The sequence below is a fragment of the Mycteria americana genome, chromosome 1 (assembly GCF_035582795.1).
Source record: "Mycteria americana isolate JAX WOST 10 ecotype Jacksonville Zoo and Gardens chromosome 1, USCA_MyAme_1.0, whole genome shotgun sequence".
Classification (NCBI taxonomy): domain Eukaryota; kingdom Metazoa; phylum Chordata; class Aves; order Ciconiiformes; family Ciconiidae; genus Mycteria; species Mycteria americana.
The window spans coordinates 153,334,371-153,355,225 of NC_134365.1; the positions used below are offsets into that span (position 1 = coordinate 153,334,371).

Below are 20,855 nucleotides of genomic sequence, written 5' to 3' on the forward strand. Positions count from 1 at the left end.
TCTCTATGCATAAGCTAACCTTTTTGCTTTGGGACATGCTCTGAAGATTGCAAAACGGCATTGGTTGACTGCTGCTGTGGCGTTAGCTTCCAGCTATCATAAATCAATGTGGAATATCATGGAACCACCAGCCTCTGTCAGCCTTAAAACTCATCCTGCAAAGCACACCTTTAAATTAACTCTCAAGCAGGCCCTGAGTCACTTTCATGGTCCAGGAACCCCAGAGAAAAAGTTTTGTCTTTGCCGTTGCCTTCTGCACTGACCTGAGGCGATAAAACGCTGGGGAAAAGCTGGGGAAAAGGGAGAATTTCTTTCCAGTCGCAGGGAAATTGTCCCTCAGGAGGGACAGCATGGGGCATGCCGCTCTCCTTCTTCCTCTGCTCTCCTCCAGGAGCCCAGAGATGAACCGTTCAAGCTCGACTGTCGCTGGGCTGATAACATCACGCCAGGCAGACTTTAATCTTTGTTGACAAATCTGTAAAGCACTAAACTGCCCGAGACCGAGTGATGTCCGGGGAGAAGCTGGACGAGACAGTAGAAAAGGAGACTCCATCTTCCCTGTTCTCTCACTATGGATGGCTCTTTTGCCCCTCGGCAACATGGCTGTTTGTGCCTGGGACAGCCCTCCCCGAAGGGCAGGCCCCCGAAAATGCAGCACACAGCCAAATACCATGCCAGCTGGGCTGGCACTGCTACCTCCAGTTTCCAGAGCAAGCCGGGCAGGGTAAGCACGCTTAGGCTATCAGTGCATCAGTCCTTTATAGTTATACAATTAATGTAGTTATGCAGGTCTTCTGCTTCATCTTCTCTTACGTCTCTCAGTGTCTTTTATTCCCATCACAGCTCCCTTTCAAGTTCACACTGTCTCTCTTCAAACTTCCACCCCAAACAGATTTTTAATGATAGCTTCAACTACCTTCCTTTCACCATGGTGGTGCTGACAGAAACCTGCTTTTTCACGAATTACATGCAAGCAGGTGTTAAGCAGTCACCTGAGAGATATGGAGCTTCCCCATAGCCATGGGCTTGCTGTTGCGGAGATGATCGCTTGGGGCATCTTGCTTTCATGTATTCCATAGAAAGGCACAGGGACCCTGACACAGAAGAGCTTTCTGGCTGCTGTAACTGTACTTGAGGACATACTGCACTGAGAACCAGGAATCATTAGCTGGATAACATAATGGTGTGGCAGTTTTTGAGGTTAAACTTATCTTAGGTATCAGAAGTTCATTTTTTATTGATGCAGAAGTCAATATATGAATAATGAGTGCTTGAGCAGATATGGTTACGGATGAGACACAGTGAGACTGAGTGAACTTGCTATTTCACATAACTTCAAGTTAGCACTCGGAGAAAACAGGAATTTGCTGCATTGCTACTGACAGCCAAATTTAAGTCAAATTAAACCCGTATCACTCAAAGATCTACAGAACCAATCACTTGGAAGCCACTGATCAGTCACAACCTTTGTTGATGTAAAATAGCCTTGCTCCGCTGCAGCTCGTGGGCTTCTGACTAATTAGTTCCACACATTTAGTCGCTCAGGTAGCACACCTAAGGCTCCCTGGACTACTGAAACTCAGGTTAGCACATCTAATACTGCATATTACAATTAGGAAAAAAGCCCACCTAAACCCTGTGATCAGCAATGTGCTATTTCTGGTGTCAGAAAGTCCCTCTAAGCAAAAGTAAGGAGGGAGAGTGTGAGGGAAGGGATGTATTGGATGTGAGTAGAAGTCCCTGATTAGCGGTTTGATTTCTACTCTCTGTCTTCTTGTATTAAAATCATTGAACTTATAAAAATAGAAGCTGATCCTGTCATTTTCCCCAAGGATTTGGAGAAGTGATGCTGAAAAGAATATACACACTTACTTGAGAATAATTAATATTGTGACCTTTCCGAATTTTTCATGTATTGGGGGGGGGGGGCTGGGTGAGGGAGAAATTAAATAGAAAGAATGAACAAACTAAGCCAGCTGCAGAGACTTCTGTTGTGGTTTGTTTTTTTTTTTCTGGTGGACAATGAGATTTGAATAATAATAAAAATGTACTTAAGAGTATTCCCCTACGAGACCCGGACCCAGCGTGTGCAACTGTGCTTCTCACGAGCGAGCACTTACTCAGGCACACAGCCCTGTTGCTGCAATGGGCTGCTCACACACTGAATTGTCTTCGGGTTTATCTTCATTGCTCATGCATGCAAGGTGAAATAGCTGCCTGGGCCCAAGCTGAGAGCCTCAATGAGAGGCTGTGAAGAAGCAGGGGAACAGTGTTGGAGTCTGATGTGTGTGTGATAAGCAGGAGTTAACCCAGCAGGGATGTGGAGTTTTCTCAGCAGGTTAGACCTGTGAGCAAAAGGAAAGGCATTTTCATATTATTTTGCTACATTAGGATGCCCGATAGCACGCCATCCAGAGAATTGGTGCTGGCTCACATCACAAGTCAGACACCTCCCAGGCACGCTGTGGCTGCGGTGGTCCCGGGGAAGCTGTACCACCCCACCCACCTCTCATCAAGTGGGTCGCTACCCATGGCAGCCCCCTCTTCCAGGGCCTTTGTGGAACTTCCCTGCTGCCAGGCGAGGAACAAAGAGTCCTTCTCTCTTTAATGATAATCTGTCTGTGCCTTATATACACAGTTTTCTAGCAACCCTTTTCAGTCCCTCTTGATCTTGCCTCATGCACTGAGCAGGGAGAAATGCATACGCACTTTGGGAAACAAAGCTACACGATAGTCACAAAAAAAGATAATAATAACCTTAACATTCCCAACTGGCTGTGTAACAGCTGTATTTTCACAGTCAGTTTTCATGTGGTATCGTGCAGTTTTCAGTATTTCCAACAAAAGGTAATGTTTCATTTTTAAAGCTGCAGGAATATGTAGATAACTTAACACTGTTGGTTTTTTTTAAGATGCTCATTTTCCCATGTAGAAAACTAAGATATTTTAGCTGCATGAGGACGCAAAACTACAGATCTGGAAAGATAGTATACAATACAGGGACAATTGTGTCACGTCTCATTTTATGCACAAATTGAAACACACCTATTAAGGCCTGAAAAGAAACCCTGTATGCTTAGTTCATGACCTTCTCGAGGTTCGTGGGTTTACCATAAGATTTATTATCATAAGTTGTTACAATTTTTCATTAAAATTCATGTAGATGTTAATACTCATGATCTGTTTTTTCATCTCTTCTCTTCACTGGTAGCTGGGCTGACTTTGAGTAAATAATAGTCAACATGAAGAAGTGATGCTGCATTACTTTCTCAGTCACCTGGAAATGGCGAGAAATTTTGTCCAAATAGAATTGCACACCAGATTTCTTAAGTTGAAAATGGGTCAAGTCAAAATGATCTCTTAGTGCAGAATACTCTACACTAAATACAATATTATAGTACAGTTCAGAAGTGTTTTGACTTTATTTCTCTCCCAACATGCAGTGTTATGACTTTTTAAAGTTGAGGGGCAAAGAGAAGAAAGGTCTCAAGGGCACCTTTGCTGCTGTCATAAGGTATAACTGCATTTTACACAGTGAGTTCAAAATTACTTTAGGAATTTCTCTCACAGCTCACGACAAAAAGATCAGTTCACACAAATAACCTGAGCATTTAACTAGGGTCCCAGGCATCCCCAGCCAGCCTTCATGCTGCCCCAGGCAATATCCTTGGTACAACCTGGCTGAGTATGTTGACATGAGCTCAGCCTTGTCCTGCCTGCCATGTGGATGGACCTCTGGGGGCTGGGCTGGCTTCAACATCACAGAAGGGTTTAGGAATTGCTTCTTTAGACCCAGGGCAAAAGTAGGAAGCAGGCAGCCAGGCCACCTCTCATGCAAGGAAATATGGAAACTAATACACATGAATGAACAAAAACACAGGATGAGCACATGGTTTTGGACTATATAATGACCTGCAACTTATGTCTAGGGAATGCAGTAATGGAAATTACATCCAGTTAAAAGATCTTCCTTTCTGGAAGACACAGAAAGTGAAGGGCAACAATATCTAATATGTTGATGTCTCTTCCTATATTGCTCTTTTCATAGCACTGGAGAAACATGGGGCTTCACAGAGGTGGGAAGAGACCTCCACATTAGACAAGGGAAATGAATTGGTCAGAACACCTAGGGGAAAATGCAATGAGTAGGGTTTGTAGTAAAGACAATGAGATCCTTGTAGTCCATATCCACCCTGCAAAAGAAAACAGGCATTTCTGAAAGAAGGAGAAAAGAGGAGACTCCAAAGAGAGTGAAGCTGAGGTCAAATTTGAAGTGACAAGTAGTGCAGAAAGAGAGAGAGAGAAGATCCCTCAAGGGTCTGTGCTGTGACCAATACTATTTGATATCTTCATCAAAGATATAGGGGGATTGAGTGCACAGATGACTGACATGAGCCTCAGATGACACAAAACTGAGTGGGGCCATTGATACGCTTGAGGGAAGGGATGCCGTCCAGAGGGGTCTTGACAGGCTTGAGGAGTGGGCCTGTGCAAATGTTATGAAGTTCAACAAGGCCAAGTGCAAGGTCCTGCACCTGGGTCAGGGCAATCACCAGTATCAATATAAGAACGGGGAATGAATGCATTGAGAGCAGCCCTGAAGAGAAGGACTTGGGGATACTGGTGGATGAAAAACTGGACATGACCCAGCAATGTGTGCTTGCAGCCCATAAAGGAGTTGTATCCTGGGCTGCATAACAAGAAGCGTGGCCAGCAGGTCGAGGGAGATGATTCTCCCCCTCTGCTCTCGTGAGACCCCACCTGGAGTACTGTGTTCAGCTCTGGGGCCCCCAGTACAAGACAGACATGGACCTGCTCGAGCGGGTCCAGAGGAGGCTCATGAAAATTATCACAGAGCTGGAACACTTCTCTGCTGAATAAAGGCTGAGAGAGTTGGTGTTCAGCCTGGAGAAGAGAAGGCTCCGGGAAGACCTTGTTGCGGCCTTTCAATACATAAGGGGGCTTATAAGAAAGATGGATAGAGACTTTTTACCAGGGCCTGTAGTGACAGGAGAAGGAGCAACGGTTTTAAGCTGAAAGAAGGTAGATTTATATTGGATGTAAGGAAGAAATTTTTTACGATGAGAGTGGTGAGACACTGGAACAGGTTGCCCAGAGAAGTTGTGGATGCCCTGTCATTGGAAGTGTTTAATGCCAGGTTGGACGGGGCTCTGAGCAATCTGATCTAGTGAAAGATGTCCCTGCCCATGGCAGGGGAATTGGACTAGATGGTCTTTAAAGGTCCTTTCCAACCCAAACCGTTCTGTCATTATATGATATAAAAAGTAATCTTGTCATATAACACATTTAGTAGGCCTTTTCTTCTCTTCCACACATTCTGTAAACCTGGATGACTAACCTATTTCTTCAGAGGTTTAAGTGATCAGTGTTGTTTACAATAAGCCCCTAGGCATGATGCAGGTAAACATGTTGATCTATTTGGATGAGTCAACTTTCAAAACAAAAATATAGTTGAATCTCAGCTTCAGAGGTCACATCCATCGTAGTGCATTTTCATTGAAATTAGCTTAGAAAAGAGGGATCATTGCCTCAACTGTTTCCTGACAACCTTGCAGGTGATGCTGGTCAATAGAAGTGGTCATAGTCATACTTACCCTAGCAGAGACAGGGAAATCAGAGTTAACTGCAGTGATTGAATGACAGGAGATTAACATTGCTACCTGTCTGAGGGCTAGCAGGGACATATCTGTAGGTTTTCACCTCTAAAATCATTGTCACTATCCAAAAGGCAATAAAACAACAAATTCCTTAAGGATTCAAAGAATTTGTAGGGTTACACATCTCAACTTTTCTCCAGTACAGGGAAAACAGCTTCAGTCAAATTGTTTGCACTTGCCTATCGCGATCAGCCTATAGTTGTGCTGGGAGCTTCAGGACGACATTTACACTCAGCTATTTTTCATATACTTCCACCTGTAACATTAAACCTGCAGGGCAGATTGAGAGATAAATGGAAGTTTCCAGTATCCAGAGATTACTACAGAAGCAAGGAATGTGCTATATTCACAGCTAAAAAAAAGGTGTTAGGATTCTTATAAGCAAGGCCCCTTGGTATCCTGTTTGCTCTGGCAAGTATACACCAGCAGAAACTCAACCAAAGCAGTATTTCTTTTCTGTCTTCAAATGTACATCTGTCCTCAAGGGAGAGTCTGGGTGGTCAAGAGCTAAAAGAAATGCAGGAAAAAAAGGATAAAGTATTAATGACTGTTCTGTTTCTCACTTGCCATTACTTCAGTGTGATCCAGAAGTTGGGTGTAAGCACTTGGCATTTTGGTACCTTTTTCTGAACTGATTTCCAAGGTTGGCATGGACAGTTAAGGTCCTACAAAGGCGTACAGCATCTACAGGTAGACTGAACTTGTGCTGCTCTTCAAAATAACATTGCCAAGCCACACCCAATGGATGTTACAGGACCTTCTGTTGCAGTGATCTCAGCTGCAATGCCAGGTCAGGGATCAGACTGAATTTTAGCCCACACCTTGGTCTGGCTAAGGTCAAGCATTAATTTAGCCTCAGAATTCCCCATTTTAATTCTAATGCTTCTGCTTTTCTATAATATGTCCACGTTTTACAGGTAGGTCTCCAGCTATGTATTTGCTGCAACTTACCATTTCAAAGCTCAGCTGAAGAAAACAGAATCTCTAATGCAATGCAACAGATTATATAAACAAAGAATTTATTTGCTTTATGAGGACAATCAAATTCAACAGATGAAAAAGATCTGAAAAAGTAAGGGTAACCCTGGAGGTAACAGAACCTCTCATTTTCCTCTCCTGTTCACTCACTGAATAATCTCTAGTGATGTGGCAGTGGCATAATACTAAAATCTTATCCAGAACAGGCTGTTTTTATACATTTTGTGTCAGTTGACATTACTTCTCAGAGTTTTACTGTGTCTACCAGGTATATCTTTGCAGTCATGTATCCAGCTAATGATTCAAGCAACAATCATTTCAGATTAGGTGGATGGAGAGAAAAACAAAATGAGATATCCTAGTCAGAGAATATTTTTCGGCATTTATGTAACCTCCTCTAAACAAATATTGTTAATTGATTTAATCCTCAGTATCCTTGTAAAGCAGATAATTATCATCATCCTAGTTTTACACCAGGAGAAATTTGAGGATCAAAGGTTAGATTACTGCTCAAAACCTCATGAACTTGCATGGCAAGTCTAATTCAAATCTTTAGAACTTTATTTTATGATTTAATCATGATGTCCTTCTTCCTTTGGGGAAAAAAAGCTGCTGTACTCAAGGAAATAATGGTTGCCACAGTATGGAAAATACAACATAAAACTATACTGGGCCTGTAATTCATTGGAATAAATCCCTTTTCATTATAAACTGCATCATTTAATGCAAATCAGAAATTTGACAGTATCCAAATGAAAACAAATTTGAGGTTCCTTGTCTTTTGAAGTAGAAGGTGTTGCAGAGCTTTGTTCCTCTGATGTTTAGTGTAGTAACTGCTTTCAAACTAAATTTATTTGTAGCCAGTTTATAAACCTTTGTTCCCGATTTACTCAAAGAGCCCTTCTTCTTTGGTAGTTGTCTTCTTCACATTGGGAGACCGCAAACAGATCACCTTCTGTCTCCATATTGCTAGTCTGAACTAGTTTAGTTCTTTTCATTTCCTCCAGTGACCTAGGCTCTTCATCTTTGCTGATCTCTTCTCCCTGGTATTCAGTGACAGGATGTGTGGGAACGGTTCAAAGCTACGTGAGAGGATCAGACTAGATACTAGGAGACCTTTCTTTACTGAGAGCGTGGTCAAACACCGGAACAGACTTCCTAGAGAGGTGGTCAATGCCCCAAGCCTGACAGTGTTGAAGAGGCATTTGGACAATGCCCTTAACAACATGCTTTAACTTTTGGTCAGCCCTGAAGTGGTTGGGCAGTTGGACTAGATGATCATTGTAGGCCCCTTCCAACTGGAACTATTCAATTCTATCCTATCCTACTGATGTCAAATCTAAACACAATTACAAACATCTTTAGTACTACTGTTTGCTATACGTAATCTCATGCTCAAAAGTAGCCAGTGCTCTTGATACTGTGCAAATGCCTGTGACCAAGAATATGCCCAGTTGCCATCGCTAACGTGTAGTCATAGCAAAAGCAGTCCTGCAAAGGTCCTATCTTTCATTAATCGCATTCCCTTGCTTTGTAGGCAATGGGCCAGTCCTGTGGCACGGGCATGCGGTGGCAAAAGCAACACTCTGGTGAATGACACATTGGCTTCATAGTGCTTTCCTCTTCTATTTTTCCCATGTAATAACTCTTTTAGCTTTCTGAAGTTATAAAAATTCAAATAAAAACCCCAATGATAACTCTTTTGGTAATCATGCTTGGGACTGTATTTCATCTGGGAAACAACTTCTTAGGAGTTCACTGGGTGTTAGTAGAGGACCAACACTTCAATTCATTAGGAATTATTTCTTGTTTCTGTCTTGTTTGCAGTGCTTAACTCACTTGATTATTGTTATCTTCAGAATCTGAACTGAAATCAAGAACATCAGCTCTATAGTGACTTCTTAAATCCCTTTATCTAAATTAGGACCAGATTTCCAGAAATGGGTGTATAGAAATATGCAGGGGTCCATTATATAGGATACAACTATTGTATACTGAGTACTTTATGGATGACCTTGCTTCAGATGTAATATTTTATCCCTTTAGGGGAAATACTTACTCAAGACCTTACAAATCACCCAGGGCTTTATAAGACTTCTGTGTATGCTGGCTTTATGCCAATAGGAATACACTACAAGTAGGATTCAAAGGTTAACCAAAACCATACATAACTTGTCTTCCTTTTCACCTTTACTGCCTTCTGTCTTAGTGATGACTAACATCAAAATCAAGGGATTTCTATGTGAATTATAAACCAAAAAAGAGGCAATTTTGTAACTGGTTGGGCAGTTTCCCATTAAAGCATTTTCTCAGTGCAAAATGTGGTTTCTGCAAAATTAGAAGCTGTTAACTTTGCCAATTTTATTTTTAGCAGGGAAAAAAATAAGGACAAAACATCCCATTTCAGGCCAGATCTCCATGCCTAAGCCTCTACAGCTTGATTCCTGTAAAATACACCTTCAATGAAAAACACGGTCCTTCACCCAGGCAGATCAAACTTCCTTACCAGACTGCATCCCCCATGCACCAGTGCAGGAACAGCGGTGGCTGAGCTAGGAGATGACATGCAGTGAAATGTAGCCCAGACCAGAGATCTATTTTATAGGGGAACAGGCAGAATGAAGCTGAACTATAATTCCCTGAAGGCATCCACCGGTAATTGGATATTTTGACAGTCTAAGGTTTTGTCTGGAACTTCTTGATAATTTGTTTTGGTTTTGTCCAAGGTAAGAAAGAAATTGTAGAAGAATTAAAAATTCCATCACATCAGAAATTCTGATTCTCAACCTCATCAGTTGTGTTGTTGCATTACTTACACATAAAACCAAACAACTGCTACCAAAACACAGTCACAAATTAAACCACCCTTGGAAATTTCTAATTCTGTCTTGGGTAAAATCAATATGTAATTGGCTGCAGACCAAAATAAAGATAAAAAACCTGGAAAGACTTGGTTCCCATCTCTTATACCCACCACTTACCACACTGCAGCTCTCATTGCCTGAAAAACAGTGTGAGCTCTGTAACAAGAGCCCTCATCCAGCAGCAGGATGCTTATCTGGTAATTAAAAGGTTCTTCCAGCGTTCCCATATCAGAGCACCTCCAGTATATCATTCATAGCAACTGATGGAAAGATCATTTTGGACAACAGAAGCTGTAGCAATAGGGCAGGTGGTATAGGAATCTGGGGGAAGGGAGGGCTCATAAGAACCTGTGTTTTAGCTAGAGGAAGAATGAAACATAGTGCTGAGGAAGACACAGTAGATAAAATGCCCAAGAGCTGCTGAAGTTTTTTTTTTTGTGAGTGTGTGTGTGTGTGAGCGTTAGCAGAATGTAAGACAGTGACCCACCATCAAGCAAAAAGACCCTGAGTAATCCACAAGAGAAGATAGCCAATGGTATCGTACTACAAAAATGACCTCATGAAAATAAGGCTTTGGATGTCCTTGTGCAGTGTTCTTGGTCTCAGCCTAAGTGAAACTCTGTAAGGAACATCTGGAAGAACTGTTTTCCCTAAACAAGCGTTACACGCATAGCCAAGGATAGGCAGCTCATAACCCACAGCAAAAAAGAACACAGATCACATTTCTGCAAGTATTTATTAATGTACTTTAGTCATAGCAGAATTGGGTCAGGAATATATCAGCATAAACCCATCACAGTCAGCTGGAGTCTTCTTTTAATCCTTGTGGGCTGATCCAGAGTCCATGGGTGAAGAACTGAAAATACAAAAAGAAACTGGGTAGGCACAACAGCATATTGACTATGACTAAACAAACACATACATTTTTCAAGTGTCAAAATACTTCTCATTGTTATGCTTTGAACTTTCAGCAAAATGGGAATTATTTCAAAGTGATCTGGAATCACTCATCCCATATTACAGTAGTAATAGACCCTTCATTTCTCCTCATGAAGTAAAATGTTACTGTAGGGACTGGTAAATTTGCTGCTGCCTCTGTCAGTCAGGATCCATCAATCACACTGCAAAGCCCTTAACAATTCTGACTTAATGAAATGGGAATAGGAAATAGAGACAGGATCCATTTTGTTGCTATTCACTGAAGTTCCTTGCCTGTTCTTGTTCCTCACATTGCTCTAGGAAACTCTTCTTAAGTTTCTTTTAGGTAGGAGGAGTTAATTTCACATATGCTACCCCTCTTGTATACTGTATGGGTTTTAGTAGCTCTATTTAAGGCCAGGGAAGAGCATGTGTGAGAGAAATATGACAGCTGGTCTTTTTTTTCCTGCAGTGATAAAGCTCATTGAAAGCAACAGTGCTGTCTAAAACCAACGTGCATTGAAGACATAGTAGCATTGTTAACGTTGTGCTTTCATGTACACAACCAATCCCTTTGAAATTCAGCAGCCATGCTGGTTACGTCGAAGTATGCATGGGTAAAGAAAAGTTTCTCCATTTCCTCTGACAAAGGTTTCCCAGTTTATGATCCCTGCAGCTTTGCTCTCTGTCTGCGAGAGAGTGTACTTCATGAGGACTTATCTAAAAAGAGTACTTTTAAATGATCAAGGATTATCTGAATAGTATGCTATATCCATGAAAATAAGGTAGTATTTCTCAGACATTGGTATACGCTCTTTTGTTTCTGCTTTCCCTGTTCTTCTACCATGGAACAACTTCATTAGTACTATTTTGGTAACAGCTTATTGATTTGTTTTCTTCTCATCTCTACTGTTCTTAGGATGCTCCAGGTATCTTTAAAATGCCTAATGGCCTGATAGCTACATTCAGCCCCATGCATCTGTAAAGTCTAAATTAGGTCCATCAGATAGCTTATGATTTCATTTGTATAGAAGAAAACAAGCACTGAAAGTAACTGATAAACAAGCCAACACCTCCAGAGAAGAATATTGCTAGGGAAAAAAAATAATGTTGCTTGATCCAGTGGGAAGCTTCAGCAAATCCTCCTGTCCTCTTTTCTGGAAAAGCAGGTTCAGAAACAGGCCCAGAGCAGAACTTTCCCCACCTTTCCTTCCTGGTCATCTGCCCATACATGTGTCCTCCTTGTGCCAGGATATGCCACCTTATACAAGCCTCCTGGCTCACACGCCTCATGGGCAGCAAGGCTGGGCCCAGGGTAGACCTAAGGCACTCTTAGCTTGCACAACAGACACATCTCATGTTTCTTGCCTTAACGTGCCAAAAATTCTTCCTATTGTCCCTCTCTTAATCCAAGATGTAGATACTTTGGATCAGGAATACCACCTAGTCTACAAAGTATCAGACAACTCACAAGTCATGAACTCTAGCTTCTTGAGGCATATTCACATTGCACTTCCTTGAACATAGTCTTATGACTAGTCATTCCTAGTCATAAGAATGACTAAACTATGCTTAAAAGACAAAAAAAGTCTTCTAGTTTTATAGAAAACAATCCAGAATCCCCCAAGCCTCTTCCACTTCCCCCCCAAGGACCTCACCTGCCCAGGAGATGTACCTCCTGCACATGGCAGCAACAGTGCAGGGTGCAGCCAGTACACCACATGCAGCAGCACTCCAGGACTGAGGGTGGAAAAACCCCACTGCTCAGAATGTGGGCCAGCAAAATATTTGAAGCAGGAAGCTCAGTTGCAGTCAGACGACTGTCTGGGAGCAAGGCAATTAACAGCAGCTGACACAGCCTGGAGTCAGCACTGGTAGCAATTTTCCCCTCTGGCTGCTTCCATAAAATCAAGGCAGCTGTGATTGTCTATTGCCTGCCCTCCTGAACCCCTCGGGGTTTCTGGAGTCCTCTCATAAGCATATAAGGAGTTGTTGCTACAGTAATTATCCTTTATCTGTCAGCATCGGGTAACCAAGAGCGTATTCGATTTGTATTTGTCTATGCGCAGAAACAGGTCACCAGAGGAAATGGGTTTTCTTATTTCAGTTATCATGTAGATGACTATAAGCACATGGAGGAGGTTGTTCAGAGCGTAGCAATGTAACCCCACAACTCTGCTGGCATTAGTCTTTTCTCAGTTTAATTTGTGGGATTCATGTGTTTACAAAGAAGCTGAGCCTCAGCAGAAGTCAATTACTGTTCATAACTCTACCTTAGTTCTTCATTTTAAGATCACATCCCACCACATTAAACCTGACAGAGGCAAGATGAACACCAATAGATGAGCTGGGTTCCTCTCCAAATGTGCAGAAAAAAAGAAAACAAACAGCCAAAACCAATTAAGTGACTATTAGGAAAAAGCAGCAGTTCTGCCTTTGCATCTGGTCTGGTACATCTTTCTAGCTCTTTCTTTCTCCTTCCTTGCTGTGCTTCATCACCCCTTGTCTCTCCCCCCTCCTTCTCCTGGACCTCTTTCTTTACTTTTATAATTTTTAAGAATTCAGCAATCACACCAGCAATGCCTCCGCCTGTGATTTGTCACAACCTACTTGTGCTGCCAGTTCTCTGGTGGCTACTCGGGCTCCAGGGAAAAAAACCCCACTGTGTTACTGCATTACAGTTAGTTCCCTGTCATTTTAATATAGTCAGTTAGCATTTCCATCAAACTTAATAAACATTTACTTGAACACTAGCATATTTTTAGGAAAAAGAAATAACAGGGCATGCACTTCTAACTTGCCTTGGGTAAAAAGGCATGAAGCTCAGGGGTCAGGCTGTACTTAACTTCCACAAAAGTGCAGTAATTTCTTTGAAGTGCTCTACCTGTAGTAACTTACTGTAAGAAAGTAGAATCTAAACATTAAAAATACGGAAAGATACATGTATGGAGTGGGCATTGGTAGGTTTTGGGTTGCAGCAGATAAAACCATGCTATTCTGATGAAACAATCAAATTATCCACTTGTCGTCCTGGAAAGATCAAGATGCTAGGAGAGCTAGAATTTAAGTCCAACCAAACCACAAGTGTTAGTGGACTGTTCATACTGATTGATGAAGTAGTCCCACAGTAAGCCACTACTTAATCATCACTGCAAGTGCAGTTTCCTGCAGAAGAAGGTGGCAGGTGTGATTACAGCAAAAGACTGGCTCCTCCTTTGCTTGGCTAGCTGTTCTTCAATGGGTTCATGCTGCAGTCAAGACAGCAAGTTGGTGCAAGCATTCTGAAACATGTCTTTCAGCCAGATCACAACAGGCGAGCTAATAATGCGGATAAACAGACCAAAATGCCTGGATGCAGTTTGACCTGTCAGAGAGCTATGCCACTCAGAGCTGCTCAAGTGAAACACAGCTGACTTCATGAATAAAAAGATAAAAGATACCTCCTTCAAAGGCACGTTGTTCAGAAAGGGGCAGTCCAATTCTGGGAATAAACCTGAAAATGAGTTGCCTCCAAGGTTCCCTGAGATACTATCAGAAAGGTAATGTCACACCTCCTAAAGCTGTCACTGCTAAAGAATAGGGAGTACAGCAAGATGTTCTCTGTACCCAACACAACATAGTTCATGGGTTTCAACCTCCTACTGAGATACCGGTTTGTATGCAATGAGACAAGAATGTCCTCTCCCATGTCACAGGTATTTTTTACATGAAAAAAAGCAGAGTAAAAGCAAAGTTGATGAATTTGAAAAGCATCAATTAGTTGGTTCGTTCATGCATCCCAGCATTCAGTCTATCCCCTAGTGTAGCTTATTCTGAGTTTTCTGAGAGGTGTTACTTGCATATCGTGACATATAGTAATTATCCCCTCAACACTGCCTGCCAAGAGGTGCTGTAATACACAGGATGAGCTGCATGATTACTGGCTGCCAGGAGTTTACATGACAGCAATCCAACTTTTATCATTCCACTAATGTGTAACTAGCTTCATTGTCGGCATGGACTCACGGTGACTCCCTGGGATGAAAACAGTGACTGTCACCTCCGTTGGCCCAACTCCAGCCACTGCGTAGTTCAAAGACTACCAAAAGCAGAATGCCTCACATTTAATGGATGTAAGCAGACTCGTAGTGGTTAAATTATATGGTATTTCATCACAGACTGAATGGCAAGTTACGTTTTCCCTTTGGTAAGTTGTTTTTCACTTTAATTAATAATTGATAAAAAAATCTGTTCTTGTTCTTTAAGACATGATGCTGGATTCTTGAATGGGTGGCACAGCCGTTTAGCTGAAGTTTACCAGCATTTCGAGTACAACATCAAGTCACCAGAGCGTGACCTCCTTAGAGAGCTTGACTATCCCAAGAAATTTACTGCCAAAGCTAGAGCAGTATGGTACATTCTCCCAGGGGAATCCTAGAGCACCTACTCAGTAGACATGTTCATTTTAGAATAAAACTGGCTTCACAATATTTGCCTCTTTTCCGTAGTTTACTGTGAAAGCTACTTGTCAGCCTATCTGTCCGTTTCCATTTGAGATTTCATTGCAATTGTGGGCAGAACCGACAGGCACCTTCCCTGTTTCGTGCCATCTGCAGTTCAATGTCATTCACTCAAGACAACATGAAAGGACCAGCACTCCTAAACAAATGAAAACAAATGTTTTATTTACAGGAAAAAATCTGTACACTGTGCATACATAAAAATATACAAAATCATAATAGAAAATATAAAAAGTGTTAAAATGTATACAAACACTGCTTAAAAATGTGACTCCTGTAAAATCTTGAGCTTTGTTATTAGAGTACACATTCATTTAAAAAAATCATCATACAAAATAATTCTCAAAGCTATTAAAAAAGTACACAGTCTATATTTGAATAGTTCAATGACTACATATTATAAGAGTGATGAGATGATATGGATAAATGTAAGGCTTTTACACACAACTCTTATTTCAAGAACAAAACTCTGATCACTAAGCCAGAGAGAAGAAATTTGTAGTGTCAAAATTCATTCAATGATGCAGGTATGCCCAGACATGGGCTACTTTAAATTTCAAACAGTTAAATCAGGTATCCTCCTTGTGTGTGAGAGGATAGCTCCCAGGAAAGATTCAGATGCTTTCTAATGACAGTCTTCTGAATTACCTACTTCAAAAACCAGTTTCATTTATTCAGTACGCATCAACTTTAGAGAGCATGAAGGGGAAAATAGTAGCCATTTATTTTTGCAGTCAATGCATTTAATATTCCTTTCATGGTACATCTGTGACACTGTCCAAAAGGCATTTTCCATCCTTAAAAACTGCTGAAGTAAAAGGAAATGAAAAAGAAAAACCCCACTGTGGATTGGATTGGTCTACATGTGTTTTGAACTCCTGTTTAATTCAATCCATCTCTAAAATGACTGTGTTCAGTCTGTGCAACCATTGAGTGTAGACTCTTGTCTTCATTTAAGAAAAAAACTGTCTTGGTTTTGCTGACTTTGGCAAGAGATCTACAGCAACAAGTTCAGAATTTGGATGTTTTTGCCACAGAAGGTGTCCTGACCAAAGACATGCAATGGTTTAGCTAAATTTGTACAGAGAGAGTGTAGATTAGAGTGCGTAAGTCACCCCCCTCTCTCTCCAAAGGTACATACTTCTTAGATCATTGTAATTTCACTGACTTTACCAGCGTTTCAACAGCATAAAACTGCATAGCAAGGTAAAAAAAGAAGATGTAGTAGTTTAATCCAAGGAATGACTGACTGAGCTGTGAGTTTATGGTCAGATGAGCTTAACTAGAAAGGAATAGAACAATTAATATTTTTTTCTAGCAAAAAAGATTTTGGCTCAAAATGAGGCAAAATCTTCCGTTTTTTTTTCTTGAATAAACAGAAGAATACCTTGATTTAACCATCCAAAGGCTGAATGCATAAAATGATAGAGCACCGCAAGTCAGAAAAGCTACAGAATTCACAGTGGAAAAAAGAGCATAATGAAATTCAGCATAAACTCAGCACATTTCCTTAAGCTGCTGCTGCGTTTCTGGTTTGTTTCAGCTAAGTGCAACTGTTGTCCACAGCACCAGGGCACAGAAATGAGGCTTGATAGCTTTTGAAGGCAACTTACTCCTACTTGTCAGTAAAACTCCATAAATTTAAAACCTGCATCATTAAAACAAGTGTGAAGGGAGCTAGGGGTCCACTAGCAGAGGCATTTGCTTGGCTGATGATGCACCTCAAGAGCTGGGTTTGGGCAAACCTCTCATCTACGGTGCCATTCCACTCTGTTAGGGTGCAACAGCCACAGGGGAGAGCTACGAAGCCATGCCTGTATCTTTTTCCCCAAAAACCCCACTGTCTGGGTGGGAAAATGCATTTCCTTTCACATTGTCTGCCTCTAATATATGTGTCTAAACCCAGCACTCTCACGCGTTGTTATTATTATTAAAAGATACATGGTTCAGTGTTACTACACACTCACTCATTGTTTTAAATTTCCTGAATGTGATTCTTTGTAAAGATCTCTCTGCCCTTGCGAGGGATGGGGAAACGCCCGTAAATGTAAAATACTTGGTGGGTTCTTATAAAAGCCACCAGTGCCAATGCTACAGAGTGTAAGCATTGGGTGAGGGTGAGGGGAGCACCTCTGCAGGTCCTCTATGTTCCCCCTTCACTTCTGCCCCTTCCCCTCTTGCAGGAAGCGGAGGCGAGCCCGATCAGGCACACTTGCACTTGTGCCAAAAACCGAAGGAGGACAAGACAAGGTAGGGGAGTAAAATCTCTTTAAGCAGCCACAAGGTGTTTGAGCAGGCAGACCGATGAAACATCACAGTGGAAACCAGTGTTGGGAAGCCATGCCGGGGGATCCTTATTTTTTCAAGAAGATGGGCATCACAAGTCAGTCTTCCTCCTCTGTGAGCAAGCAAGCGTTTGCAGCACAGCTCCGCAGCATCTTCTGAGGTGATGGTGCTACAGCACCCGCGTTTGCACTTGTGGAAGGAGCACTGACTGCCATATAAATCAGGATACAGCAAAGAAAAAATTTCTGCTGGGAGGGCTTGAATGCAGACAGCCCAGTAAATTAAAAATACACAGTTCATTTTATGACGTCTCAGACGTGATTCTGCATTGTTATTTAAATGATGCATTAAGTAGATACACTAAGCACTTGTTACATGAAACTTTATAATTCACCTCGTTCTGTACAACAGCTATGTTGATTATTCTGACAAATTACTGAGGGAATAATACAACATAATGCTGCTGTGGGTAGCTGACTAATGCAGCTAGTATTTTTCTTCTTCGTGAAAATCAAAGTTAAAGGTTAGTGGTTGCAGACCAGTCAGTGATACGCTTTTTTTCTTTTCAGAATTTGAGAATTTCCTGCCTATGGAAAAGTAGCATATTCACTAGTCCTAGAAAGTTAATCAACTCCCTTCCTTTACAAACATGTGGTAGCTAACCCAGCTAGGTTAGGAAAGAGAGGAATGTTTTCTTTCCTAACCTTTCCGTACAGGAAAGAGAGACATGTTTGATTGCACTGTTCAGACTTCATACGTTTTGCAAACAGGGTACCAAACATATGGAAAAATAGATTAGTTCTATGTAGGTTATCTATTCTCCACAAGACTAAATAACAGTGTTATTAACTTTAAGAATAAAAGTTGCCGCCATACATAACATTAAAAAGAAATCAGTCTGTAATATATCCAGAGTCTAAGGCTAATATGAGTAAAACCTATTCATTTTGACATGCACCAAAATAATTTATGGACATAACTATCCACACAACACAGAAGTACAGTTTTTAGAATATCTGGACATATTTTCTGTCAACAAGAAATAATCTTAAGAGGATCATAAAGCCCAAATTAAGAGACTACCTGGGAAAAGAAGGCTAAGTCCTATGTAAGACACATACTCTTCACTTCTGAGGAAGGAAAATCATCAGACCCAAAGAGCGGAGTGAGAGAAAAAAGATTCTGTGATTATACTTACATTACTATTGAAGAGAAAATAGTAATTAATATTGTGTGCACTCTTCAATTGCCTTTCTGTTGCTTAAGACAAAACACAAAAAATACTTTTCACCAGAACCACTCAGCTATTCTTTTCAGTACCTCTTTGAGCTGTCTGCCTTTTTACTGAACGGACATCAGTAGGATATAGCTGTGCTTTTGTGTACATACGTTCCTGCTGAACTTACCCTAAGAGAAAGGGTACAGTTGTGTGAAAAAACCCCCCAAAACATTAACCTCCTGCCACTCGGAAAATCTGAAACTCAAGTCTTGCCATGAAAAATAATGCTTTAAATATATTAGCAACCAGGCAGATTTTTACAAGTGCCTTAGAGAATATTCTCATTGTGTGTTATGAAGGAAAATATCACATGATCTCCATATGCAATCTGTAGTCAGGTTTTTTGCAGGCATTACAGCTTCTCTGGGGTATAGTCTTTCAAACGTTAAATAAAAAATGCTGATATCCTCTTCTTTTGTCAGAAAACTCCCTGTACTTTCTTAACAGCAGTAACTTGTGAACAAGTGAGTTTGATTTGGATCCCAATGAAATACCTAACAAATGATAGCTGTAATCCTGAATGCTATCTTTGCTGCAGAAAGGTGAGCTCCCTCAACGCTTGCTTTCAGTGCTGTGTGAGTGCTGCACAGCCTCCCTTGGCCTTCTCTGCATCTTCTTTATCTGTGCAGCCCAGGGGAAGGCATCATTTCCATCTCACACCCTCTTGAAAGGCCTCCCAGGGGGAGTTTTTTCCTGAATGGGTTACGAATATGTTTGTTGCTCTCTAAAAAAATGAGACATTTCTCTTTTCCCTCTGCTCTACACAGTCAGTGTGAGCATGGGGATCTGGCATCAAAAGTACATCCAGCAGTTTAACTGGTCTAGCTGTGTGTACAGCAATCTCCCATCTGCACTGACTTCATAGCCACTATAAGGCCCCCTATACAGTTGGAGACTTGTAACTGAGCCTGAGTATGAACGGGAATTAGTCTACTCTAGTCAATGACTGCACAGCTCGGAGTAGTGATTACTTCATTCTTGGAGAGTGTGAAAATCCCATGGAGCCATGAGAAACGCTGCATTGTTCAACTGGCCGCTCTGTACATGGACAATGGAGGCTGTTTCACAATGCCAGGTTTAACAGTTAAATAAGTTCATTTAAAAAAAAGTTACAGTCTAGCATATGTGGCATAAGAGACCACCGACAAATTCTGACAGTCACACCCACAACAATACATTATATTTCTGCCTAAGCATGTCCTTTGCACCTTTCATGAGCTAAGCCTTTTTTTTTTAACTATTTGCAAAGCAGTAATAAATACTCAGGCTCAGAAAAGAAGTATTTCTCATGCCTGCTACTTAATTACAATTTATAGACTCAAGACTAGGTTGGTCTAAGATACATTTTTCAAGTATTCTCTTCTTGTTTATAGTACGACAGTAGTACCTTATTGCACATTGTTTCTGAAGGACTCTCTTCTACAGGTGTGAGAAATTATTTCGTTCGGGGCACTCGACAGCTTTGAACCCTGGCAAAATTACTTTCCCCTTCCGATACAGATCATCCTGCAAACCTTTGTTCATCCTCTGCACCAAAAGCTTCTCGTAGAGCAGTGGGTGGTAGGCCCCTAAGGTACAAGCTGCATCGTAGTAGAGTTCATGGTAGTGACACAGGTCGGTCTGTCGGACTGAAGGGATGTATTCGTACACGTGCACTTCGTTACACATGGACATCATGATGAGGATACCTGGAGCAGGAAGTGAAAACAAAAGTGAACCCCAGGTTTCACCTTTCCCACAGCAATTTCCCTGCAGTCACCCAATCTGCTTTTCTTTCTTGCTTTCCTTTGGTATTGCACACCGTATGTATTACCTCTGTAAAATTAAGTGGAGTGATAGTTCCTTTTATTAGGGCAGCTTTCACTTGTCTCTGATATGTAAAGACTGCGATCCCTGTAGAGTCGACAGGGTAGGACGACAATCACAAGGAACGAGTAAAAAGCCTAAAAAGGGCTTGCATACCACCATCAGCCTCCTTGAGTGGGAAGACTGCTCTCTCCTACCTCCCCCCATTTACCCTATCCTGTTCACAAAACATCCCACACAAGAATCGGGGACCTAATGTAGCTGCATGCTAATTTTTTTGAGTCAACTGATCACCTTTCTTGGTTTTCTTGTATATTATCAATTCTTGAAGCTATTTAGCAAGACAGACCAAGTCTTTACATTCATTTGCAGAATACAGAACACACACATACACGCAGAGCAGTTGTCTGGTGTTTTTAAGGAGCTCTTCTTGGTATTTCTATACCACTTCCACAGCTAAACTCTGATCTTCCATATACAGGAGATATAAAAAAATTCCAGGTATGCCCATTCTATCCTCCTCTGTGCTTTTGGATGTCTGTGTCTT

The 20,855-nt window shown here is 41.4% G+C and overlaps 2 protein-coding genes across 10 annotated transcripts in view; one reads left to right on the plus strand and one right to left on the minus strand.

Moving 5' to 3' along the window:
- Positions 1-20,855, plus strand: part of LOC142420741 (pinopsin-like) — a 90,675-nt gene that overhangs the window by 67,872 nt on the left and 1,948 nt on the right. The window lies entirely within an intron of this gene.
- The window catches only part of ST6GAL2 (ST6 beta-galactoside alpha-2,6-sialyltransferase 2), a 53,765-nt gene continuing 48,033 nt past the window's right edge, over positions 15,124-20,855 (minus strand). For all 9 annotated transcript variants that reach the window (XM_075524939.1, XM_075524924.1, XM_075524910.1 and 6 more), the window contains one exon: positions 15,124-20,190. In XM_075524939.1, coding sequence (XP_075381054.1) covers positions 19,922-20,190 — 269 coding nt within the window. In that variant the 3' untranslated portion in view covers positions 15,124-19,921. The remainder of the gene's footprint in view (positions 20,191-20,855) is intronic.